Consider the following 21,756-nt stretch of genomic DNA (forward strand, 5'->3'; position numbering starts at 1 on the left):
AATTAAGCTGTATGCATGCACTTTCCCACAGCATGTGGAACCATCCTCTCTGCCTCTCCCCCTTGGCCAGTCCACAAAGCTGAAAGGTTGGGCAACTCTGCACTAAGGAACTGACGCAAAAGGTACATGTTTTGATAACACTTCATTAGTGTTGAAAAAAAACGATGAAAAAAAATTACTTTTGTACCAATATTAAATCTAGACTGCACAACTTTCCATAAAACAAAAACAACAAGAAGTAATATGAGAGATGAAGGTGCATGTGGCCTAGAATGCAGTGACATGCGGTGAGGTTTATACCTGGTGAGGCTCAGCAGGGCAGTGGTCGGCCTCGGTGGGGAGGGGGAATTTGCATTGCTGGAGCAACCAAGCGCCCGGGTCTGCAGCAAAGGCGCTTGGTGGCTCCCGCGATGCAAAGTGCCCCGCTGCCCCCCCGCTGTCCTGGCCTTCGTCCACTGCTTCTCCAAGCTCCGCCGCTGGAAGTCCCGGATCGCCTCTGGGGGAAGGCTGAGTGAAAAATGGAGCGAAGCTTCTCCGCGGCCTCCCGGCACTACCCAGAGGCTCTCACAGGAGCGCGTGCCAGTGGCCGGTGGCCCAGAGCGGCCCCGGCTGTGAGACAAGGGAGCGCTTAAAGTAGCCGCTGCCGCTGCCACCACCACCGCCCCGCCGGGCGAAGGAGGGGTGGTGGTGGCGGCGGCAGCAGCTGCTTTAAGTGCTCCCTTGTCTCACAGCCGGGGCCGCTCCAGGCCGCCGGCCACTGACACGTGCTCCTGCAAGAGCCTCTGCGCAGCGCCAGGAGGCCACAGAGAAGCTTCGCTCTGCTTCTCACCCAGCCTTCCCCCAGAGGCGATCCGGGACTTCCAGCGGCGGAGCCTGGAGAAGCAGGCCGGGGCAGCGGGTGGCAGCATCGGGGATGGTGGGGCACTTTGCATCGCGGGAGCCGCCAAGCCCCCAGTTCTGCAGCAAAGAGGCAGCCTCCTCCTTCTCGCCCACTCCTCTCTCCTCTGAAGCACGCCCCGCCCAACGTAAGCGTGCTCAAGAAGACACGATTGGCTGCTTCCAAATCAGGAGGCGGGAGAATTAGTGTCTCCTTTCCATCTGAACTGCTTTGCCTTTTAACGCTTTATTAACTTTTAGAAGGCGAAAAATTCCTTATGGAAAAGAGGCCCTGAGTTCTCTCGCCTCCTGCTTTGGTTAACACTAAGCAGACACCAAGCCACTGTGAGCTGGAATCTGGTAGCAACTATCTTGGCTTTAATTATTTAAAAATATATATTTAAATTTCTTTCTTTTTCCTGAGGAGACTGGTGAGGCTCCGCCTCCCTTGCCTCTAGTGACTGCACATCCCTGCTAGAATGGTAGGGATTCTGAAAAAGTTTAACATGGGGAAGTGTCTATTTTTCTTGGGAAGCACCACAGAAGGCTCATGTGAGGTCTTTTTCATGGTGATTTTGGTTACTGTAGGGCTGATTGGCAGATCCAGTGATTTCCCTGTTTTTCTGTTCAGGTCTTTTGTGTAGCTCTCTTCTGATAATATGTTCACATGAAATCAGTCCTTGTGTTCAATACAGAAGAATTGGTAAGCACCCCTTCCCCCTTAAATCATGTTCGGGATATGTCTGGCAAGCCATTCTTCATGGATACAAACCTATTGTCTTTAGACAATCATCCTATATCTTTGGATAAATATTTATTGACAACACAGCGTAACTTTACAAAGTTGAGGAGCTGCTTAGTTTTATGTTCAAAGGTATTTGCCTGAACAGGCATTGTTTATGATAGGTCAGAAAGAGAGAAAGATAGCAATTGTTTACATATGGGAATAATTTTCAGATTTGGTGGACTGACAAATTAGTTCAGTAAGTGTCGTTATGATACTGGCGTTCATAAACATTTATCTGTGCACCCAAAAATTGGGAGCCCTTGCTATATAGTTATGCATCTATTATGCATTTCATTGCATAATTTGGTTATGTGGAATAATGTTATTTTCTTTGGTTGACTTTGTTTATTACAATAATGCTTAGAGGATATTTTTTATATATTTTAACAGTTGGCCAATCCAAGTGCAATTAAATAACCATAGAAAGGGAAAACTGAAACTTTGGATTTCAACAGCGGCTGCATTTTAAATTAATTATCTTATTATTCTCTGTCTTGAGACAAGTATTCCTGCTTAAATTGTAATATTTTTCCTAAATATTTATAAATATATGCAGCAGAATATATTCAAATTTATGACATATTGTGAATATTTTATTCTTTTTTTGCTGAAGCATAATTTGCCACTTTCCAGCATTTTGGAAGTGCCAAAACACAATACAGTGATATTTTCTGTAGAAAAAGCACATACCTTTTTAAACTTGGTAAACCTAATTTTATCTCCCATTTTTAGGCTTTGTCACACATTGTGGCCAGCTTTTAGCAACTTGATCACACTATTCCAGTATAATGGTCACACAATTCCAGTGCATTTGTGAGAGGGCATTTAACAGGATAATTACACCAAAGAGTTTGAAAAAGGAGTGAAAAGCTTGCAGGTGTACATGCAGAAAAGAGTGAAGGAAGTTAGTGCAAGTTTTTGGCTTAAAGTGTTTTATATTAGTTTTTAAAAGACTGATAAATCTTCTAAAAATCAGCTTGATTCTTCTAACATGTAAAAGGTTGCTAGAATGATGGTCCATCACAAAAATGATTTTTTCTAAATAAGTCTTTTAGAAATGCGAGTTGATGCTGTCTTTTTAATTAGAACAAGTATCATGAAGTGGCACTTTATCAGAGTTAATTATAAATATTTAATATGATCTGGAGTTCACCAAGTACTCTGTTGAGACCTGTGATTTTGTGTGAAAACAAGTTAAATTAGTGCCCTATCATTTTCTGTTTAGAGTCATTCTTTTTGGTGATTTCCACAGTTATTGCAGTTCTAATCACTGTTAATCTACTGTGGCTGTACTTAAAAAGCTTAAATAATCCTTCTTTCATAGTAAGAAGAACGCATGCAGTTTTGGTCCTGATAATAAAAACAAAATGCATTATGTTATTGCAGATTGCAGTTTATACATTTCAAACCATTTCCTAACCAATTTTGAAATATATAGCTCTAATTCTAAGATTTTAGAACTTGACTGATTTCTTATCTACATTCCTGAATACATAAAAATACATAAGCATTTCTGCGTGTGGGTATATAGCATATATATGAGTCATAAATATATAGAGATTAATATGATCAGTAAACCAATCCATTAAATAAAATAAAATTGCACAAAATAAAAGCAGACATAAATAATTTACAGCCATTCCAGTACATGGCATTATATGTCCCAAAATCTTGGACATGTCCATCTCAATAGTGAGGGACCAATTCTGACCTTGAGTGGGGACATGTCATTCCATAAGATTGGGGCAGACACTGAAAAGGCTTGTTGTTGAATCCCTACCTCCTTGGCTTCCTTATGACATACCTTCTCAGTTTATGCTCTACTGAGAGAAGATGGTTCTGCATATACCAAACATATAAACTATAACAGTACTTTGAAAAACACTCGGAAACACATATAATTTATGTGAAATGGGTTGCTAGCTTTTGTATCAACTGGAGTTTTTGAATAGTCTTGAAAGGCAGTCCCAAATTGAGTAAAGTAAAAGGTAAAGGTTCCCCTTGCACATAGATGCTAATTGTTCCTGATTCTAAGGGGCAGTGTTCATCTCCATTTCAAAGCCAAAGAGCCAGCGCTGTCCAAAGACTTTGCTTACCTTCCTCCAAAGGTGGTCTCTATTTTTCTACTTGCACTTTTACACGCTTTCGAGCTGCTAGGTTGGCGGAACCTAGGACAAGTAACAGGAGGTTCCTCTGTTATGCTAAGGATTCAAACCGCCAAACTATCAACCTTTTTCATCTACAAGCTCAGCATCTTAGCTACTGATCCACCACGTCCCTTCCAATTGAGTACATTATGGTAAATCCAAACACCAGCAGTAGATAAGAGGGACAATTGCCTAGGCATCACATTCCAAGCAAAACTATAGCTAGTATATCAGATGAAACTGGGCAAAGGTTCTTATGGCCAAAGCCTAACTTTGCTATATGAAGAGGAATCTCCAGATAATGATGTTTTCCTTTCAAGGCCAAATTCAGAATATTATGGTCAGATTGTTTCTGGTTTAAGCCTTCCATCTTGTTGGGATTCAGCCTAATCCTGAGTACTTTGCAAGCTTTAGAGCAGATTTTGGCTGAGAATTAAAATAAAGGGTAAATATGCAAAAAATAATTTTTAATCTGTAAGGTCATGTCAGTCCTTCAGGTTCCATTCTGCACAAGTTTAAGTCCAGACCATGAAGACTTTTATGAAGATATAGTTTTTTCTGTTTTGATTGCTTAAGCAGACAATTTATTTCTATTTTAATTACATGATTTAAGAAATTTTACACTCAAATGTCTGTTGAGATGCTTGGCTTGTTGCTTTTTTTAACTATAGATGGACTAAATGTAAAGTTATTTACCGTACATCAATTGTATAAGTTTCAGTTCCATAATTGCTGGCTGAGGATTTTTGAAAGTAGAACTTCATAAGTCCAACTCATCCCCTGACTAGATTATTAGAGATATAGAGATTTTTTTAATCATTTTTTAAAATCATTTTTAATGACATTTATAGGCCGCCCTTTTCCCTGAGGGGACTCAGGGCGGCTTACAATAAATAGGAAGGGGGTGCAAGACAAAACACAAGAAAAAAAACGTGTGAATAAAAAAAATAAACCAGTAAAACACAACATTCATTCAGCATTCGGGTGGGGCGAGGTTAGGGTCTTATCCCCAGGCCTGACGGGATAGCCAGATCTTGAGGGCTATGCGGAAGGTCTGGACGGTGGTGAGGGTGCGAATCTCCACGGGGAGATCGTTCCAAAGCGTCGGAGCTGCAACTGAGAAGGCTCTCCTCTGCGTAGTCGCCAGTCGGCACTGACTGGCGGATGGAATTCGGAGGAGGCCTACTCTATGCGATCTGATGGGACGAAGGGAGGTAATTGGCAGAAGGCGGTCTCTCAAATAGTCAGATCCACTACCATGGAGGGCTTTATGAATGGTGAGTAGCACCTTGAAGCGCACCCGGAGATCAACAGGTAGCCAGCGCAGCTCGCGGAGGATAGGTGTTATGTGGGCGAACCGAGGTGCACCCACGATCACTCACGCGGCCGCATTCTGGACTAGCTGAAGTCGCCGGATGCTCTTCAAGGGCAGCCCCATGTAGAGCACATTGCAGTATTCCAGCCTGGAGATCACAAGGGCTCGAGTGACTGTTGTGAGGGCCTCCCAATTCAGGTAGGGCCGCAACTGGCGTACCAGGCGAACCTGGGCAAATGCCCCCCTGGTCACAGCTGACAAATGATGGTCAAAAGTCAGCTGTGGGTCCAGGAGGACTCCCAAGTTGCGGACCCTGAGATGGGGAAGACTGGGCCAGACCATAGACTGTTTTGGTAAAAAAAAAAAAAATTATTCCCTATAAATAAAAATGCAGTTTAGGATTTTTGATGACAACTATACTCATGCTATATTTAATTTCTTTTAGGACTATTTCATTTCTGTTTCAATATCTGTATCTTCTGCTCTATCTATAAGCACAGATATGATGACATGAATAATTTAACTGCTTATTAATAAACTAGCCATTTTTGTATAAAAATAGCAAAAACTGCTTAGCCTAACAATTTAATGAGAGCTCCGTATCGACAGAAGAGTACTATATTTATATAAAAAGGTTTTTTTTCCTTTTGGGTGATGCAATACCTAGCTGTATCTTTTTCAATTGATATTGAATGAAACAAAATGCTTCAGATGTGGTTGTCAGAACAAAAGTATGCATGAATGAAAATAAATATCTTTAAATGAATTGTCCAAACCATTTCTGACATACAGCAAAGGCCTATCTAGATTATATCAGGAATTTTATAAACTGAAAATTTTTGAATATTTTTTGGGGGGATTTTTGTGATAATGATGGGTTTCTCCAAGAACTCATCCTTGGCAAACTGATTTAATTTCACAGGCCATAGATCCTAGATTTCTAAAATAATTTGTGGAAAGTATTTACTGAAATGGTGAGGCACAGTCTTGAATATTGAAAGACTGCATTCCCAGACAATCAACTAGAATGCAGAATTGTAGAGGAGCCAATTCTTTAGCAAAAATTTGGTTGTTATCCCACAGGAATGCAATTTACTTTGCACAGTTGATGAAAAGTCATGAGATTTTCATTTCAAATAGCCAATTAAAATTGAAGTTGTCAAAGTTTCCTCAAGATGAGCAAGCTAGAATAGTGACAGGGAATTAAAGATGCTCTTATATAGGTTAGAGAAAAGTACAATCACCAAATAAATATACTAGCATTCTATGTAGCTGACTTGAGTTTGTGTAATGACTAACGGGAAAGGTTCTTTCTGTATTATTTGAAATGGCTGTCTGAACCCATGGCCTTGAGGGAATTACATATTAATTTCATACCCTGTGTACATAAATTAATTCTAGTAGTTTGGACTTTTAGAATAGTTCACTGTCCAAACTCTGTTAAATTTAATTAAAGCAATTCAATGAAAGATTGTACAATGATCATTGGTTAATTTGAATTTTTTTCTTCCAAAACTGAATATGCAAACAAGATGCTGTTTGGTTTTCTTTTTCCTTTTTTTTTTTTTTTTTTAGAACAGAACTTTTTTATTTTTCTTTAAAAAAAACACAAATATGTCATCATTTGTCAATCATTAAGACATTGAAGTACAATTTTTTGTTGTTGTGTGTACCCCTCCCTCCCTCCACCCCCCCACCCCCCTCCTCCTTCCCCCCCCGACTTCCCAGAACCCGTACACGGTATGGATTTTTAACTAACACAGTCTAAAATCTATTGAGAAAAAAGAAATAAAGAAATTAATAACATTCTAGATTGACCTTAGCTTCTTCTTACTGAACTGACTTAACAGTTTAAATCATTTCTGATCTTAAGCATAGGCTAACTGGAATTTCTTAGTCCCGTATTTATTTTGTATATAGTCAATCCATTTTTTCCAGTCTCGTTTATATCTCTCATTTGAATGATCTTTGAGATATGCCGATATTTTAGCCATTTCAGCTAAGTTTGTTACTTTCAATGTCCATTCTTGGATTGTAGGCAAGTCTTCCTTCTTCCAATATTGCGCCACCAACAGTCTTGCTGCAGTTATCAGGTGCAGAGTCAAATTGGTCTCTACCACTGTAAAGTCAGTACATATACCTAGTAAAAATAACTGAGGACTAAACTTTATCCTTCTTTTAAAAACATTTTGCATGACCCACCATATTTTTATCCAAAATGCCTTAACCTTTTGGCAGGTCCACCATATATGATAATATGTAGCATCGAGAGAACCACACCTCCAACATTTAGGCTGTACATTCAGATACATAGAAGCCAACTTTTTAGGATCTAAATGCCATCTATAGAACATCTTGTAAAAATTTTCTCTCAGATTTTGAGCTTGTGTAAATTTCACATTTCTTACCCAGATTCTTTCCCATGTATCCAACATTATTGGTTCCTCAATAATTTGAGCCCATTTTATCATACAATCTTTAACTAATTCTGTTTCCGAATCCATCTGTATTAATACATTATATATCCTCTTTATATGCATTAAGCTTTGATCTCTTATTTGTTTAACAGATTATCCTCAACTTGAATAAAACCAATTTTTTGATCTATTTTCCACCTAGCCTGTAATTGCCCATACTGGAACCATGTTTGAACTACCTTCTCCTCTTTTAATACCTCTAAAGATTTTAATTGTAATACCCCCCTTTCCGAGGTAAGAAGCTGTCTGTAGGTAATTCTGTCCTGTTTTTGTGCTGTATTCATATTTTCAATTGCGTGTCTAGGAATTGCCCACATGGGTAACTTGTCATTTAATTTATATTGGTATTTCTTCCAGACCCGCAATAAAGCATTTCTTAAAATATGACTTTTAAAGTTCTTATCCAATTTTTTGTTGAATAACAGGTAAGCATGCCAACCAAATACCAGATCGTGTCCCTCAATGTTCAATATTCTATCATTGGTTAAGTGAATCCAATCACTAATTACAGATAATGCCACTGCATCATAATATAGTTTTAAATTAGGTAGCTTCAATCCTCCTCTCTCACGTACATCTTGCATTATTTTCATCTTTACCCTCGGCTTCTTTCCTGCCCACACAAATTTATTGATACCCTTCTGCCATTCTAAAAGGTTCGCATCTTTTTTAAGTATAGGTAACATTTGGAAGAGAAATAAAAATTTTGGTAAAATGTTCATTTTCACTGCCGCTATCCTACCCAGCAAAGATAAGTGCAATTTCTCCCATTTTTTCATCTCTGTCTGTATGCTATGCCAAAGTGGTTCATAATTATGCTTATATAATTTCCCATTTGAAGTTAAAATGTTAACTCCAAGATATTTGACTTTTTTAACTACCTCACATCCTAGCATCAATCCTAATTCTTCCTTTTGTTTAATATTCATATTTATAGCTAATATTTTGGTTTTTCCTAAGTTTATTTTAAAGCCCGACACTTGACCATATTGATTAATCATATTCATTAAAACCATACTGGATTCCTACGGTTGTTCCAATATTATGACCAAATCATCCGCAAAAGCGCGGACTCTATATTCTTGCTGCCTAATCTTGATCCCTTTTAAACCATCCAAGCCCCGTATTTTATTCAACAATACTTCCAAAGTTATAATAAACAATAATGGGGACAAAGGACAGCCCTGTCTTGTACCTTTTCCAATTTGAAAAGAGTCTGTTAAACTTCCATTGACTATGATTTGTGCTGTTTGCTGTTGGTATATTGCTTTAATTGACTGTAAAAAATTATCTCCTATCTGCATTTTTTGCAATATCTTCAACAGAAATTGCCAGTTAACTCGATCAAAGGCCTTCTCAGTATCCAAAAATATAAACGCAGCAGGGATCTGGTTGTTCTTTCCCAAATATTCTAATGCATTAATAATTAATCTAACATTACTTTTCATCTGTCTCCCTTGTATAAAACCTGTTTGGTCCGTATGTATCAATTGTTGAGTGACCAACATTAACCTATTTGCTAATATTTTAGTAAAAATTTTATAATCTACATTCAGTAATGAAATAGGTCTATAATTTTTGGGTTGAGTAGTATCTTGATCTTCTTTGGGTATCAAAGATATAAACGCTGTCTTCCAAGATGGAGGGACTTTACCTTCCGTTTGAATCATATTAAATAATTCTCTAAGAGGTTCTACCATTTCTAACTGTAAGTTTTTATAGTAAACCGCTGTCAAGCCATCTGTACCTGGTGCTTTCCCTGACTTTAATTGCTTAATTACCTGCAGGATTTCCCCCGAGGTTATTGGTTGATTCAGTTTTTGCCTGTGTTCTTCTCTAACTGAAGGTATTTTCTCTTTGTCTAAATATTTGTCTATGTCTAAACCATTAATTTTATCCCCTTTATACAGTTCTGTAAAAAATTCCCAGAAAGCCTTTTGAATCTCTTCCTGTTGAAACACCTCCTTCCCTCTGTAAATCAGTTTAGATATATTTCGAGTTTTCCTTTTTTTCCTAATCTGATAAGCTAACCATCTGCCAGGTTTGTTTGCATTACAAAAAGTATTGTGTTTTGCATATAATAGATTAGTAGCCACCTGGTCAGAGATCAACATGTCAAATTGAGATTTTAATATGTTAATAGCTTCCTTAACCTTTGTATCGTCTGGGTTCATTGTTAACTCGAGCTCTTTTCTCTTAATTTCCTCTTCCAGTTCTGTTCGTTTTAACCCTTGCTTATTTCTATGTGTTTTATTTATATTCATCAAAACTCCTCTCATATACGCTTTGCTTGCGTCCCATACAAATTCCATAGATGTACCCTTATTCATATTCAAAACAAAATATTCAGATAGTAATTTTTTACAATCATTAATATACTTTTCATATCTAAATAAGTTTTCATTAAATCTCCAAGACCTTCTTGCCTGCACTACCCTTCCCAACTCCATCCAAACTGGGTTATGGTCCGAAAGGATCCTAGCTGCAATCTTTGTTTTCTTGACCCTAGAAAGCAAATCATTAGTGGTTAGAATAAAATCAATCCTTGAGAGGGATTGATGCCTGTCCGAGAAGAAAGTGAAGTCACATTCCTCTGCATTTCTTTCTCGCCAAATATCTCTCAATTCAAAATCATCCATAATGTCAAAGAAAGATTTGGGTAACTTTGCTCGCATCTTGGTATTTAGGCGGGAAATCTTCTTATCTCTCTTAGTGTCTATCACTCCATTCCAGTCACCCAATAGTATACAGGAACTATAGTCCCACTGTACTAATTTAGCATGAAGATTTCTATAGAATCTATCTTGCTGTTGATTGGGAGCATAAATTCCCAAAAGTAATGTCTTTTTCCCTTCTAAGATTAAGTCTAAAGCAATATATCTTCCGAAGGGATCTGCTTCTATTAATTCAGCTTTCATATCTTTTCTTAAGTATACAACTATACCATTCTTCTTTTCCATAGCAGAAGCTGCAAAATGTTGACCAAGTTTTGAGTTGATCAAATATTTTTGATCAGTTGACTTGATATGAGTTTCTTGCAAACAAATTACATCGTTCTTAAACTGTTTGAGATAATGAAATATTTTCTTCCTCTTCTGTGGAGAGTTCAGTCCGTTGACATTCCATGTTAAAATCTTAGTTGTCATCTTTGGTTGGTTGAAGCATTTTTAGAGCTTCCTGCACGGCCTGTTTAACCTTAGGTCTAGCTCCTCCCATTGCTTCCAGATTTGTTGTTGTAGATCCTTGATCGATGGCCGATGATTGTTGATGCTGTTGCTTTTTAGCTTGTTTCTCCATACGTCTAGTAGTCATGCGGCTAGGTCTTGGTTCCATAGCACCTTGCACTTCTAGAGAAGAGAGATGCTCCATCTTATCTGGTGGTTGTGTAGTTTGCTGTCTATCCTGTCCTTCTTGTGGTCTTTCTCTAGGTCCAGATGGTGCAGGGTGTCCGGCCTTCAATATATTATAATAAAAATCTCGGGCTTTCCATACAGAGTTGAGGCGGTACCTTTGCTTATCAAATGTAAATATGATGCCAGATGGTGCATCCCATCTATACTGTATCTGACGATTTCTGAGTTCTTCGACCAAAAAAGCGTAGTCTCTCCTGGCTCTTAACATTTGAGGTGGTATCTCTTTCAAAACAGCCAGGTCTTGACCGCCAATTTGAAGCTTAGTGTTATAAGATGCTTGCAGTACCATATTTCTAAACTCTCTTGTAGTAAAGTATATAACGATGTCTCGAGGAAGCTGCTTCTGCTTTGCCAGCCAGGAGTTAACGCGGTAAGCTTTGTCAATTTGCCAGTCTTGATTGGTCCCTGGTCTTCCCATCAGGCGGTCAAAAGCTTCCGATAGGATCTGTTTCAGGTTCTCCTGTTTCTCCTCACGCAGCCCCCTTACTCTTAATGCGAACTCCATTTGTCGGTACTGTATCATAATAATTTCTTTTTCAGCATTTTCCACTTTTTGTTCCACCACCTCTGTTTTCACTGTCAAGTTAGCATTGGCATCATTAAGAACCTCTAGAGTATCTTCCACTCCAGAAATATGTTCTGTTAATACAGTTACAAGACTCAGCATGTCGTCTCTAATTTTATCAACCTTAGCATCAAATTTCTCATACAGCTCCTGTTTAAGTCCTTTTATTTCACTTTTAATTTCTTCTTTCATTTCTTTTATTTCCTCTTTTCTCTCCTGCTTTACCACCTCTCTATTATCTCTAAACTTATCTTCCATTTTAATTGTCTGTGCATTAAGAGCCTCGCTTAGATTACTCAGGAAAAATTCTTTCGTTAACACATCCCCAGCAGGGGGTGTAGGAAGCGGAGGCTGCAGCTTTGTGCCAGGCACTGAAGATGTGCCCCTGGAAGTAGAGGGTGATGACTTCAAGTTAATATTTGGTTTTGAGGCCATTTCAAAATTTATCTGCCTGCAGTTAATGAAACTCTATTGCCTGAATATGCAGCTTTAAGTAAAGAGGCTTTTATTTTGAAGTTTAAGGCTTGGCAAAACTTTCAGTGAGTAAACATTGTAACAAGACCATTCAGCAGATTCATCACCATTTAACTTCCAAATAAGCAAGGTTAATGAAGGAGTAAAATTCTTTTATTGTGAAACCAAAACAAATGATAAGCAATCTCTTTTGTTTTGAATTCTTGTGAGGATTTAGCAAAAAGTGTTCGTTATTACCGGAGAAACCAGCCTGCTCGGCGCCATTTTAGAAGCCTCTGAGTAAATAATTTTTCGGAGGAGAAAAAGAAAAGAAGCTAAAATGTTGATAAGCAATTATTGTCCACAGTAAACGGATTCAGCTCGTGATAAGAATAAATCAAACAAAACTTTGAGCAGAGTGGGAGAGACCTACTTTGTCCTGCACAAGGCAGTTTGAAGTTCCCAGCACGGACTGCCGTTCTGCCTTGGGCTAGCCCCCCTTTCCTTGCAAGCACAAAAGCTGCAAAAATCGAAGAGCATTTGCCAGCAAAACAGTTTCTTCTTTCCTTCTTGCCTGAAGGATAAGAAAACCTGATAAGACGTCAGATGGAAGATCCTCTAAACAGGTACGTAGCCAGGAATTCGGAGGCAGCTGATTTTTTGCTGCCCCCACCAGTAGGCTCCTCCCAGGAAGTCTCCTCTTTTTCCAACTTGCTTTAACTGAGATTACATATATGGAGACTTTTTAAAACAAGAAAAGCTCTATGGATCATTTCTTGGAATGGAATGCTAAGTTTATTCCCATGACAAACCTACAAACCAAGAGAATAGTGAAATTCTGGTTTATTAGTAAAGTAATTTGTTCTCTGCATATCCTTTTAAAGCACAGATTAGTAATTATTGGCCATTATCTGTGAAGCTTTCGAATTTCTATGTACTGTTACATTTAGTTTCAGATACATCTCTATATTGGATAACCTAATCTTGATGTCATAAGGGAGCCAATTTAAAGCTCCTTTCCAAGAATATTATCAATGTAATGAATGGGAGGAATAGGATTTCCTCCTCTGTTATACAAGTGAGGTTTCTGTTTACCATTAATGTTTGTCTACTGAAATAAGCCATTTTAATCAAGACTGGGTGACGGAAACTTTACTACCCACCTGAACAATCCCATCTGTATGATGGTTATGTTTCTTCTGATTTAATAAAAACAGCTACTTTGTAGATATGTAAAACGTTGTTTATCTTTTCTGAAATAAATAGCATTTCATCTTCTTAGTTACATTGGAGACAGTGTTTACTCATAATGACTGTGACTCATTAAGGAGTTTATGTCTCTTTATGTGCATACACTAGTATGTACATCTATCAGAATGTACATACATTCTATCATGACAGCATGTTTTGGGGTGTGAGAAGAATGTGTATACACATTAGCAATAGCACTTGTATACCACTTCACAGTGCTTTACAGCCATCTCTAAGCAGTTTACAGAGTCAGCATATTGCCCCCAACAATTTGGGTGCTCATTTTACCATCCTCGGAAGGATGGCAAGAAGAAGAAGGAGAAGAAGAGGAAGAGGGGGAGGGAGGAGGAGGAAAGAGGAGGAGGAGGAGGAGGAGGAGGAGGAAGATGAGGAAATAGTTGTACTACAAATATATTCCTATAGCAATATTTACCAGATTATGAGAGCTAAGCAGGAGGATCATATACCCTGAATTAAAAAAATAATAATTACACAGCTACAAACATTGAATATTCAAACAGCAGCAGTGATACATTTTATAGCTCATTCTAACTGTATTTCAGAATTATATGCAAACACAGATAGTTTTCAAGTAATCCTGTGCTTAGCATTCAGATGGCTTGGTGGTTAAGGTTGTTTCAACCAGATGTGGTTCTGCTATTGAGAACCCTAAATAAGAAAAATGCTGAGATTTGCAAGTAAGATAAAGCTTATTTCAAGAATACATTTGCATGAATTGGGGAATGCTGGGGGGAATGGGGAAAGGCCTGTGAGAACCTAAGGGGCAGGAAGCAGACCACAGAGTGACTCAGGGTTGGGGGAGGCCTTGGGAGGGCAGACCTGTGGCTGTGCTAGGTAGCCAAGGGCCTCTCCCACCTCTGAACCTTGCCATGATCCACTGCGATCTACACATTTGTTTAACAATTGCAATGGGGGGGGGAGCGGGTTGGTGGAATTGTTAAGTGAAACATTTAATTTAACAAATGTTGCAACATACAATTTTAATAGCATGTCCTATTATGGTCATTTCTCAAGGACTACTGTAAATAATTTGTAGAACACATTGTTTTAAAATGATTTTACACATCTTTTCTTTTCTCCTGTCTCTAAAAAATTAACGATAGACAGGTCAATATGTAACAAGGGGTGCACAACATTTGTATTCATATATCTATTCTAAACATTCATTTCTGACTAATTCTCTATTTCAGTGTGATCGCTGTCAGCCACTGTACAATGACAAGCCTTTCCATCCAGGAGATCAAGTTCATGCTTATAATTGCAAACCTTGTCAATGTTTTAACCATGCTGTAAGCTGTCATTACAACAGGACAATAGATTACTTTCCTAATGAATATTATAGAGGTGGTGGTGGAGTCTGTGATAATTGTCAACATAACACTTCAGGTAATTATCACAACCAAGTGGAATGTATATATATTTGCAGGGGCAAATGCAGATGCTTTGTGGTTGTCTCTTCCGAAGTACCATTAATTACAGATGGATGTATAACATGTAGAATTCTATAATGTGAATTATTTATACTCAACTCAACCATTTATTGTGTAAATACATGCATTACAGAAAGAAGTTAAAATTATGTACTAAAAAGTTGTAAGTCTGTTGGAAATATCTAGGCACAAAATAAGGTGAAGCCTGTATTGCTAACTCCTATACATGATTTACATACAGGTATTTTATTTGTAATGTACATGTTCACCATTGAAAGATCAATGTACTTGTTACATTATATATTAACATTATACAATACATACTATATGGAAGAGCATATTTTGCATAGACAAGATCCCAGATTTGTCGAGCAATGAATTGATTGAAATTGAAAGAATTGTCTCAGTTAAAACAACATAAATGGAAAACAAATAATGAAGTATAATTTAATTTAATAATGTAAGTATAATGTCAGAATACTGTATGATGGTTGTCAAGGAAATAAAGAACACAGAGTTGCTATCAGAAGTCATCATAACATGACTTTGCTTTGAATCAGGAGAGGCCACTTTAAAAAAGGCATGCCCATTCCAGTAAATGGGAAAGAACAATATGCTGTGGTGTATTTGTGATTTTCCACAAATTCCCCTTTTAATAGGACCTTGTGCTCTTGATTGTTCAGATGATAGGTGTTCAAAAAATATGAAACCAACTAAATTATAATGGGATAACTAGATGAATTTAGGCAATAATTTGGGGATATATTGTACTTCTATGTCATTTAAAAATAAATACTATTGTTTTTAATCACAGTATAATATGTGTAACTCAGAACAATGGATACTCTCAAGCATTATAAATTCTACTAGAACAAACTAACTCCCTTAACTTGTAAGGCAGTTTTGTTGGCTTTAGTATGTTCTGATCTGCTGTCTTCATGTGAAAGAATCCTTGACTTTGCAAAAATAGCTCTGATCCCATGAATTATTTTAAGGACAGGACAACACCAATAGAATTCTCTAATTTCCTACAATTGGATTCCGGTTTTGTTTCATGCTGAACATTTATAAAACATGAAAACATGTGCTTGCTTAAATCATCATTTTGCATGATGATATTTTTTGGAGCTTTCAGTATTCTTGGCTTTTGTTCTTAGGAGCTAATTGGAAAATTTGAAGTTTAAGAATAATTTCCAATTTTAAAGAATAGGTATCCAACAGCCTAGCTTTGTCGGAGTGTCATGTTATGTAACAGATGGAAGTTTAATGGAGTAAAACACAGTTTGTAACAGGTTCATTGTTTCATATGCTCTGGATCACTAAATTGGCAGGTAGAGATGAAAGGTGCATTAAAATGGACGTCCTGAAAATTACATAATTCTCTCAAGGGAATTGTATTTAATTTTGAATTATATAGCTAATTTTCATGAATTGGAAGCTACATTGCGTAACCTTTTCTTTTTTGCAGGAAGAAATTGTGAGTTGTGTAATGATTTCTTCTATCGGCATAGAGATGCGGATCTGTCCGCTTTGGATGTTTGTAAACCCTGTGAATGTTACTCAGCAGGAACCAAAAATGGTAGTCGCTTTTGCAATAAGGTAAGTGGCTTTGTCCTCAGGTTACCTTCAAATTGGTTGCCATTGGCACTAATTCCCATTATCAAAATTGAAAAAAAAATGAAGACGAGTTCACCAAGTTCTTGAAATTTCTTTTACTATTTAGACTTCAATATTTTTCTTTTCCCAAAATCTTAAAGGTGAAAATGGGATGACAGTAGTCAAAGAATTTATGAACTATGTTAGAGATACCATGATAATTGTAGCCTTCATCTCAACCTTTAGAGAAATATGGATGTTTCTTGTAAGAAAGAATGTAAAAGTTGTTATATAAATACCAGTTTAGCCCTGAGAAAGGAAGGGAGGGAGGGACAGACAGAGAGAGAGAGAGACAAACAGACAGACAGACAGACAGACAGAGTGATAGACTCCATCAGGCTATCAACATTCTACATTATAACCTGTAGTAATAGACTTCTGAAAGTCCTAGTGGAGTTTCTTTCCTGACTTACCCTACCTCAAAGGACCAATACCCTGCTAATACAAATAGGTTGCCTGAATACATGTTGCTCTTAGTAAGTACTAGTGTTTTCAGAGAAGCTCCCATCTACATAAATGTGTACAGGATTGCACTCAAAAAATATCTATAAAAGAATGAACCAGATGGTTCACTCCCATTTTCCTTATTTCATCCCATGCATATAGGAAAATTTACTGTCGGTTTCCTTTCAGAAAAGAATGTATAGTTTGTTTATTTATTTATTTATTTATTTATTTATTTATTTATTTATTTATTTATTTATTTATTTATTTATTTATTTATTTATTTATTTATTTATTTATTTATTTGTCTTGTATGCCGCCCACTCCCGGAGGACTCCGGGCGGCTCACAAAAGACAAGGGAAGGGGGGAACGAGACAAAGACAACATATTAAAAACAAAACCAACATTCATAATTTCCATGGAGGTAGATGCTTCTCAGCTCCCCCCCAGCCTGCTGGAACAGCCAGGACTTGGTGGCTTTGCGGAAGGCCAGGAGGGTAGTAAGGGTCCGGATCTCAACAGGGAGCTCGTTCCAGAGGGCCGGAGCTGCAACAGAGAAGGCTCTCCCCCGGGGAGTCGCCAGCCGACATTGGCTGGCAGATGGAATCCGGAGGAGACCTAACCTGTGCAATCTAATTGGTCTGAGAGAGGTAATTGGCAGGAGGCGGTCTCTCAGGTACCCAGGTCCGATGCCATGTAGGGCTTTATAGGTAGCGACCAGCACCTTGAAGCGGATTCAGAGACTGATAGGTAGCCAGTGCATCTCGCGGAGGATAGGTGTAACGTGGGTGTACCTTGGTGCACCCACAATCGCTCGCGCGGCTGCATTCTGGACTAATTGGAGTCTTCGAACACTCTTCAAAGGCAGCCCCATGTAGAGCGCATTACAATAATAGTTCAGCAAAGATTGTTTTTGATGAACCATAAATATTGGGACTTATATTAGAAAAGGGATTATTGAAAGAGTACATTAAAAATCAGAACCTGAAAAAAGTTAGGAAATAGCATATATTTTGAGAAGGACAGTGTAGCTTATAATTGCTGGCATCCTATGCTGCTCATTGTGTATGGACTTTTGTAATAGAAAGCAACCTTATACTGTCAGTTTATCAGTGAATTTAACTCAGTCGTTTTTACAATTTGGCTTTGAAATATATTTAGAAAGGGGGAAAACTGTGTTTCAATCTATATAAAAGAAATTGTTTTTTAAAAATGCAGTAATTTTGGTGAGAATTTTAAAACTATTTTCTCCATCACCAGATACCTTAAATAGTACAAATGTGGAGCATAGGATTTAATATAAACTCTGTCTGTCTGCCTTTATAAGAATGTTATATGATAAAAGGTGAAATGTAAAAGAAAATCATGGTAAAAGCCTTCTAAATGTAGGGAGAAAATTTCAGAATGGAGTAAGTTTAGAAGGCCGTCATGTCTATATCTGTTTATTATTTTATTCACCATAATTGAAAAGAATAATTTCATATAAAAAGTTACCAATGACTTTAAACCCTTGGTTTTCATGTGCAAGTAAGCAACATAGTGTATTGATCAACCCATCTCTTTCAAAGGACAAGAAAACTATATGGAAAGTTAGTTGAAAATTGTGTCCTTTAACACATTTTGGTACACCAGGAGAATGGTGAGAAATATCTTGCCTTGGAACATTCTGATATGTTCCTTTTTCTTTTATATTATGTGTGTTTTTCTTCTTACTGAGAACAGACTTTAACTGGTACCTTTAATTGTTTAAAAAAACCATGAAAATATCAGAAGTTTTGATATAGCAATAGCACTTAGACTTATATACTGCTATATAGTGCTTTACAACCCTTTCTAAGCAGTTTACAGAGTCAGCATATTGCCAGATATTCTGGTCCTCATTTTATCAAAGGATGAAGGCTGAGTCAACCTTGAGCCTGGTGAGATTTGAACTGTTAAATTGTAGGCAGCTGGCAGTCAGCAGAAGTAGCCTGTAGTACTGCACTCTAACCCCTATACCACCAGGGTTCACAACTCTAACCCTAACCCTGTCCACTCATATGCCTGGCCCAGTGGTGTGATTCAATTTTTTTTACTACCAGTTCTGTGGGTGTGGCTTGGATGTGGCTTGGTGAGCATGATAGGGGAAGGATATTGTAAAATCTCCATTCACTCCCCACACCAGGGGAAGGTTACTGCAAAATCCCCATTTCCTCCTGATCAGCTGGGACTCAGGAGGAAGAGAATAGATGGGGGCGGGGCCAGTCAGAGGTATTTACTGGTTCTCCGAACTACCAAAAGTTCCACTACCAGTTCTCCAGAACTGGTCAGAACCCGCTGAATACCACTTGTGGGCTTCCGCACATGCACTTTGCTCAAAAAATGTCCCTAAATAGGACAAAATAAAGACAGGTTGGGTGGGCAGGCCCACCTGTGATTTCTGCTACCGATTGGGTGAACCAGTCCAAACCGACAGAATACCACCTCTGGATGAGATGACTGCATGTTAGAAGCTTGATTGGACACTGGGTTTTTTATTTTAATGTTTAGGGTTTCAGTCATTTTTACATGTTTTTTTTAATGTGAGACACCCAGAATGTGACATAAAATAGGTGGCTATATAAATGTTTTAAATAAATAAATCCAATGCTACTTCTGAAATTGCTAATTATTCCACGTTGCCAATAGCTTACTGTTAAGTTATTCTAATTGCAGGTAATAAGGCAGTTGTGTGGTTTACTTCTTTTTCTTTTGTTTGATTTTAAAACTGAAGCTCAGCAAGAGTGAGGAATTAGGTGAAACACCAAGATGCTATAAAAAAGAAAATAAGGAAAAATGGCCCTGGTCTGTACAGCTCAATAAGGCATAAATAGACTGTAGCAGTAAAAACCAAGATAGAGCAGAATGATTAAGAGGCATTAAAAATAGATTAATAAGTCTGAAGAAAATGGGCAGAAATGAATTACATGAGATAGAAAGGCATTATTGAAGGAAGTGTTTCCAAGGCTGACCCATGGAAGATGGAATCGTAAGGAATAAGGTCCTGGCTCATGAAAATTAATTGTCACGTCACAAGGATAATTTTCAAGAAAGTGTGTTTAAATGGCTCAGAATACACTTTCGCTGCATAATTTACCATTCCGAGCAGTTCATCAATGCTTTTCTGTAAAGAACCAGTTATATGTCATTTAGCCTAAACGAAGATACAGAATTCAGAAGAGAATAGTATATGGCTTTTATCCTTATAGATTTTTTTAAAAAACCTTCAGTTTAGGGAAAATAATACTTCTTTTATTATAAAAGCACTTTATTCACAACTGTGTTCTGAAAGGTATTTCAGATGGTGTGTGTGTGTGTATGTATGTATATATACACATACATACATACATACATACATACATACATACACATACATACGCACACACACATACATACAGCATATATATATATTCATAATCCAGGATGTAATTCCAGTAAATTTTCAGTAAATTTTCAGTAATTCCAGTAAATGTGCTTAGTATATATGTACAACAACACTGAAAAAAGTGACTTATGACCGCTTTTCACACTTACAATCTTTGTAGCATCCCCAGATTTAGGGGGTCAAAATTCAGATGCTTGGCAACTGACTCATGCTTATCACTGTTGCTGTGTTCAAAGGAGATGTGACCTTTTTTGCAACCTTTTGACAAACAAAATCAATGAGGAAGCCAGATTCACTTAACAACAGTGTTACTAACCTATCAGCTGTGGTGATTCACATAACAGCTGTGTCAAGAAATGTCGTAAATGGGGCAAAACTCACTTTACAAACGTTTCATTTAACAACAGAAAATTTGGGTTCAATTGTGAGTTGAGGACTACTTGTACTTTTCTGGAAGGCCCTGAAGATGTGGTTTTCTCATCAGGCTGATATGGAACCAATCAGCTGATTGTATTAATTGTGTTTATTGCCACTGCAGGGTAGGAGAAGGAGACACTAGGAATTTTTGTTCAGGTTTTTAATTTTGTGTATGACTTGGGCAGCCATGTAAATTTGTTTACTAAGTAATTGCTAAATAATAAATTGTATACTTGCAATTTCAAAGAACGTTTCAGATGTTCTGCATCAAACGTCTGGGCAAGCTTAGAGGTCACAGGATAAGAGTCTGTGTCTTCTATGGACTGTTAAGCAAAGAGTGTAAATGGACAATTTTCTCAATAGAAAGAAGTAAGACAAGTGCCTTAAAGCTCTTTGTTGAACCTGGTGTCTTTTAAAACTCTGCATAGATGTTCAATAACATTAGCTGGCCAAATTTGTCAATGATAACTAATGAGTCAGAGATGTAGAAAACTCCAGAAGGATTCCTCTAAACATGGGTGAATGTTCAATGTAACAACAAAGGCAATTCAAGTAAATGAAGAATAGTGCAGGAGAAAGCAGGAGAAGGCAGCAAACTGATCCAGAGGTTTTCTAGCAAAAATGTTTGGGACTTCGTTGCTTAGAAAAAATGCAATGGAGATACAAGTGAGATATATACAATTATTCACAGCATGAAGGAAGTTGACAGGGATATTATCGACCAAAGCTGATTGGAAATAAACCTGTTAATTCTGCTTAAAGATTTAGTCTTTCTTCTGGATGTAGGAAAACATACCTCCAAATACCAGTTGCAGGGAAGTAGCAGTAGGACGTGGTAACTCTCTATCCCTTGCTTGTGAGCATCATAGAAGTATCTAGATGACTACTGTGAAAAATACAATGATGGATTAATATGGATCTTAGTTTGGAATGTCTTACAAATTAAGTAGCATGGAAATTGGGAGATACACCACAGTGTCTAAAATATCAGCATTTAACCATCTAAGAAAGCTGCATATGAGTAAGCTGTCCATATGTGGAGTGGTTTGATAAAAGTTCAGGAATGCATCAAAGCATCTTTCTCGTCAAACTACTTACTC

General features: G+C 37.6%; 1 protein-coding gene across 1 annotated transcript in view; it reads left to right on the top strand.

Annotated features, from left to right (window-relative positions):
- The window catches only part of USH2A (usherin), a 517,131-nt gene that overhangs the window by 67,867 nt on the left and 427,508 nt on the right, over positions 1-21,756 (top strand). Inside the window, 2 exon segments of the mRNA XM_032216063.1 lie at positions 14,496-14,691; positions 16,204-16,334. Coding sequence (XP_032071954.1) covers positions 14,496-14,691; positions 16,204-16,334 — 327 coding nt within the window.

Source organism: Thamnophis elegans, chromosome 4 (genome assembly GCF_009769535.1).
Source record: "Thamnophis elegans isolate rThaEle1 chromosome 4, rThaEle1.pri, whole genome shotgun sequence".
Lineage (NCBI taxonomy): Eukaryota > Metazoa > Chordata > Lepidosauria > Squamata > Colubridae > Thamnophis > Thamnophis elegans.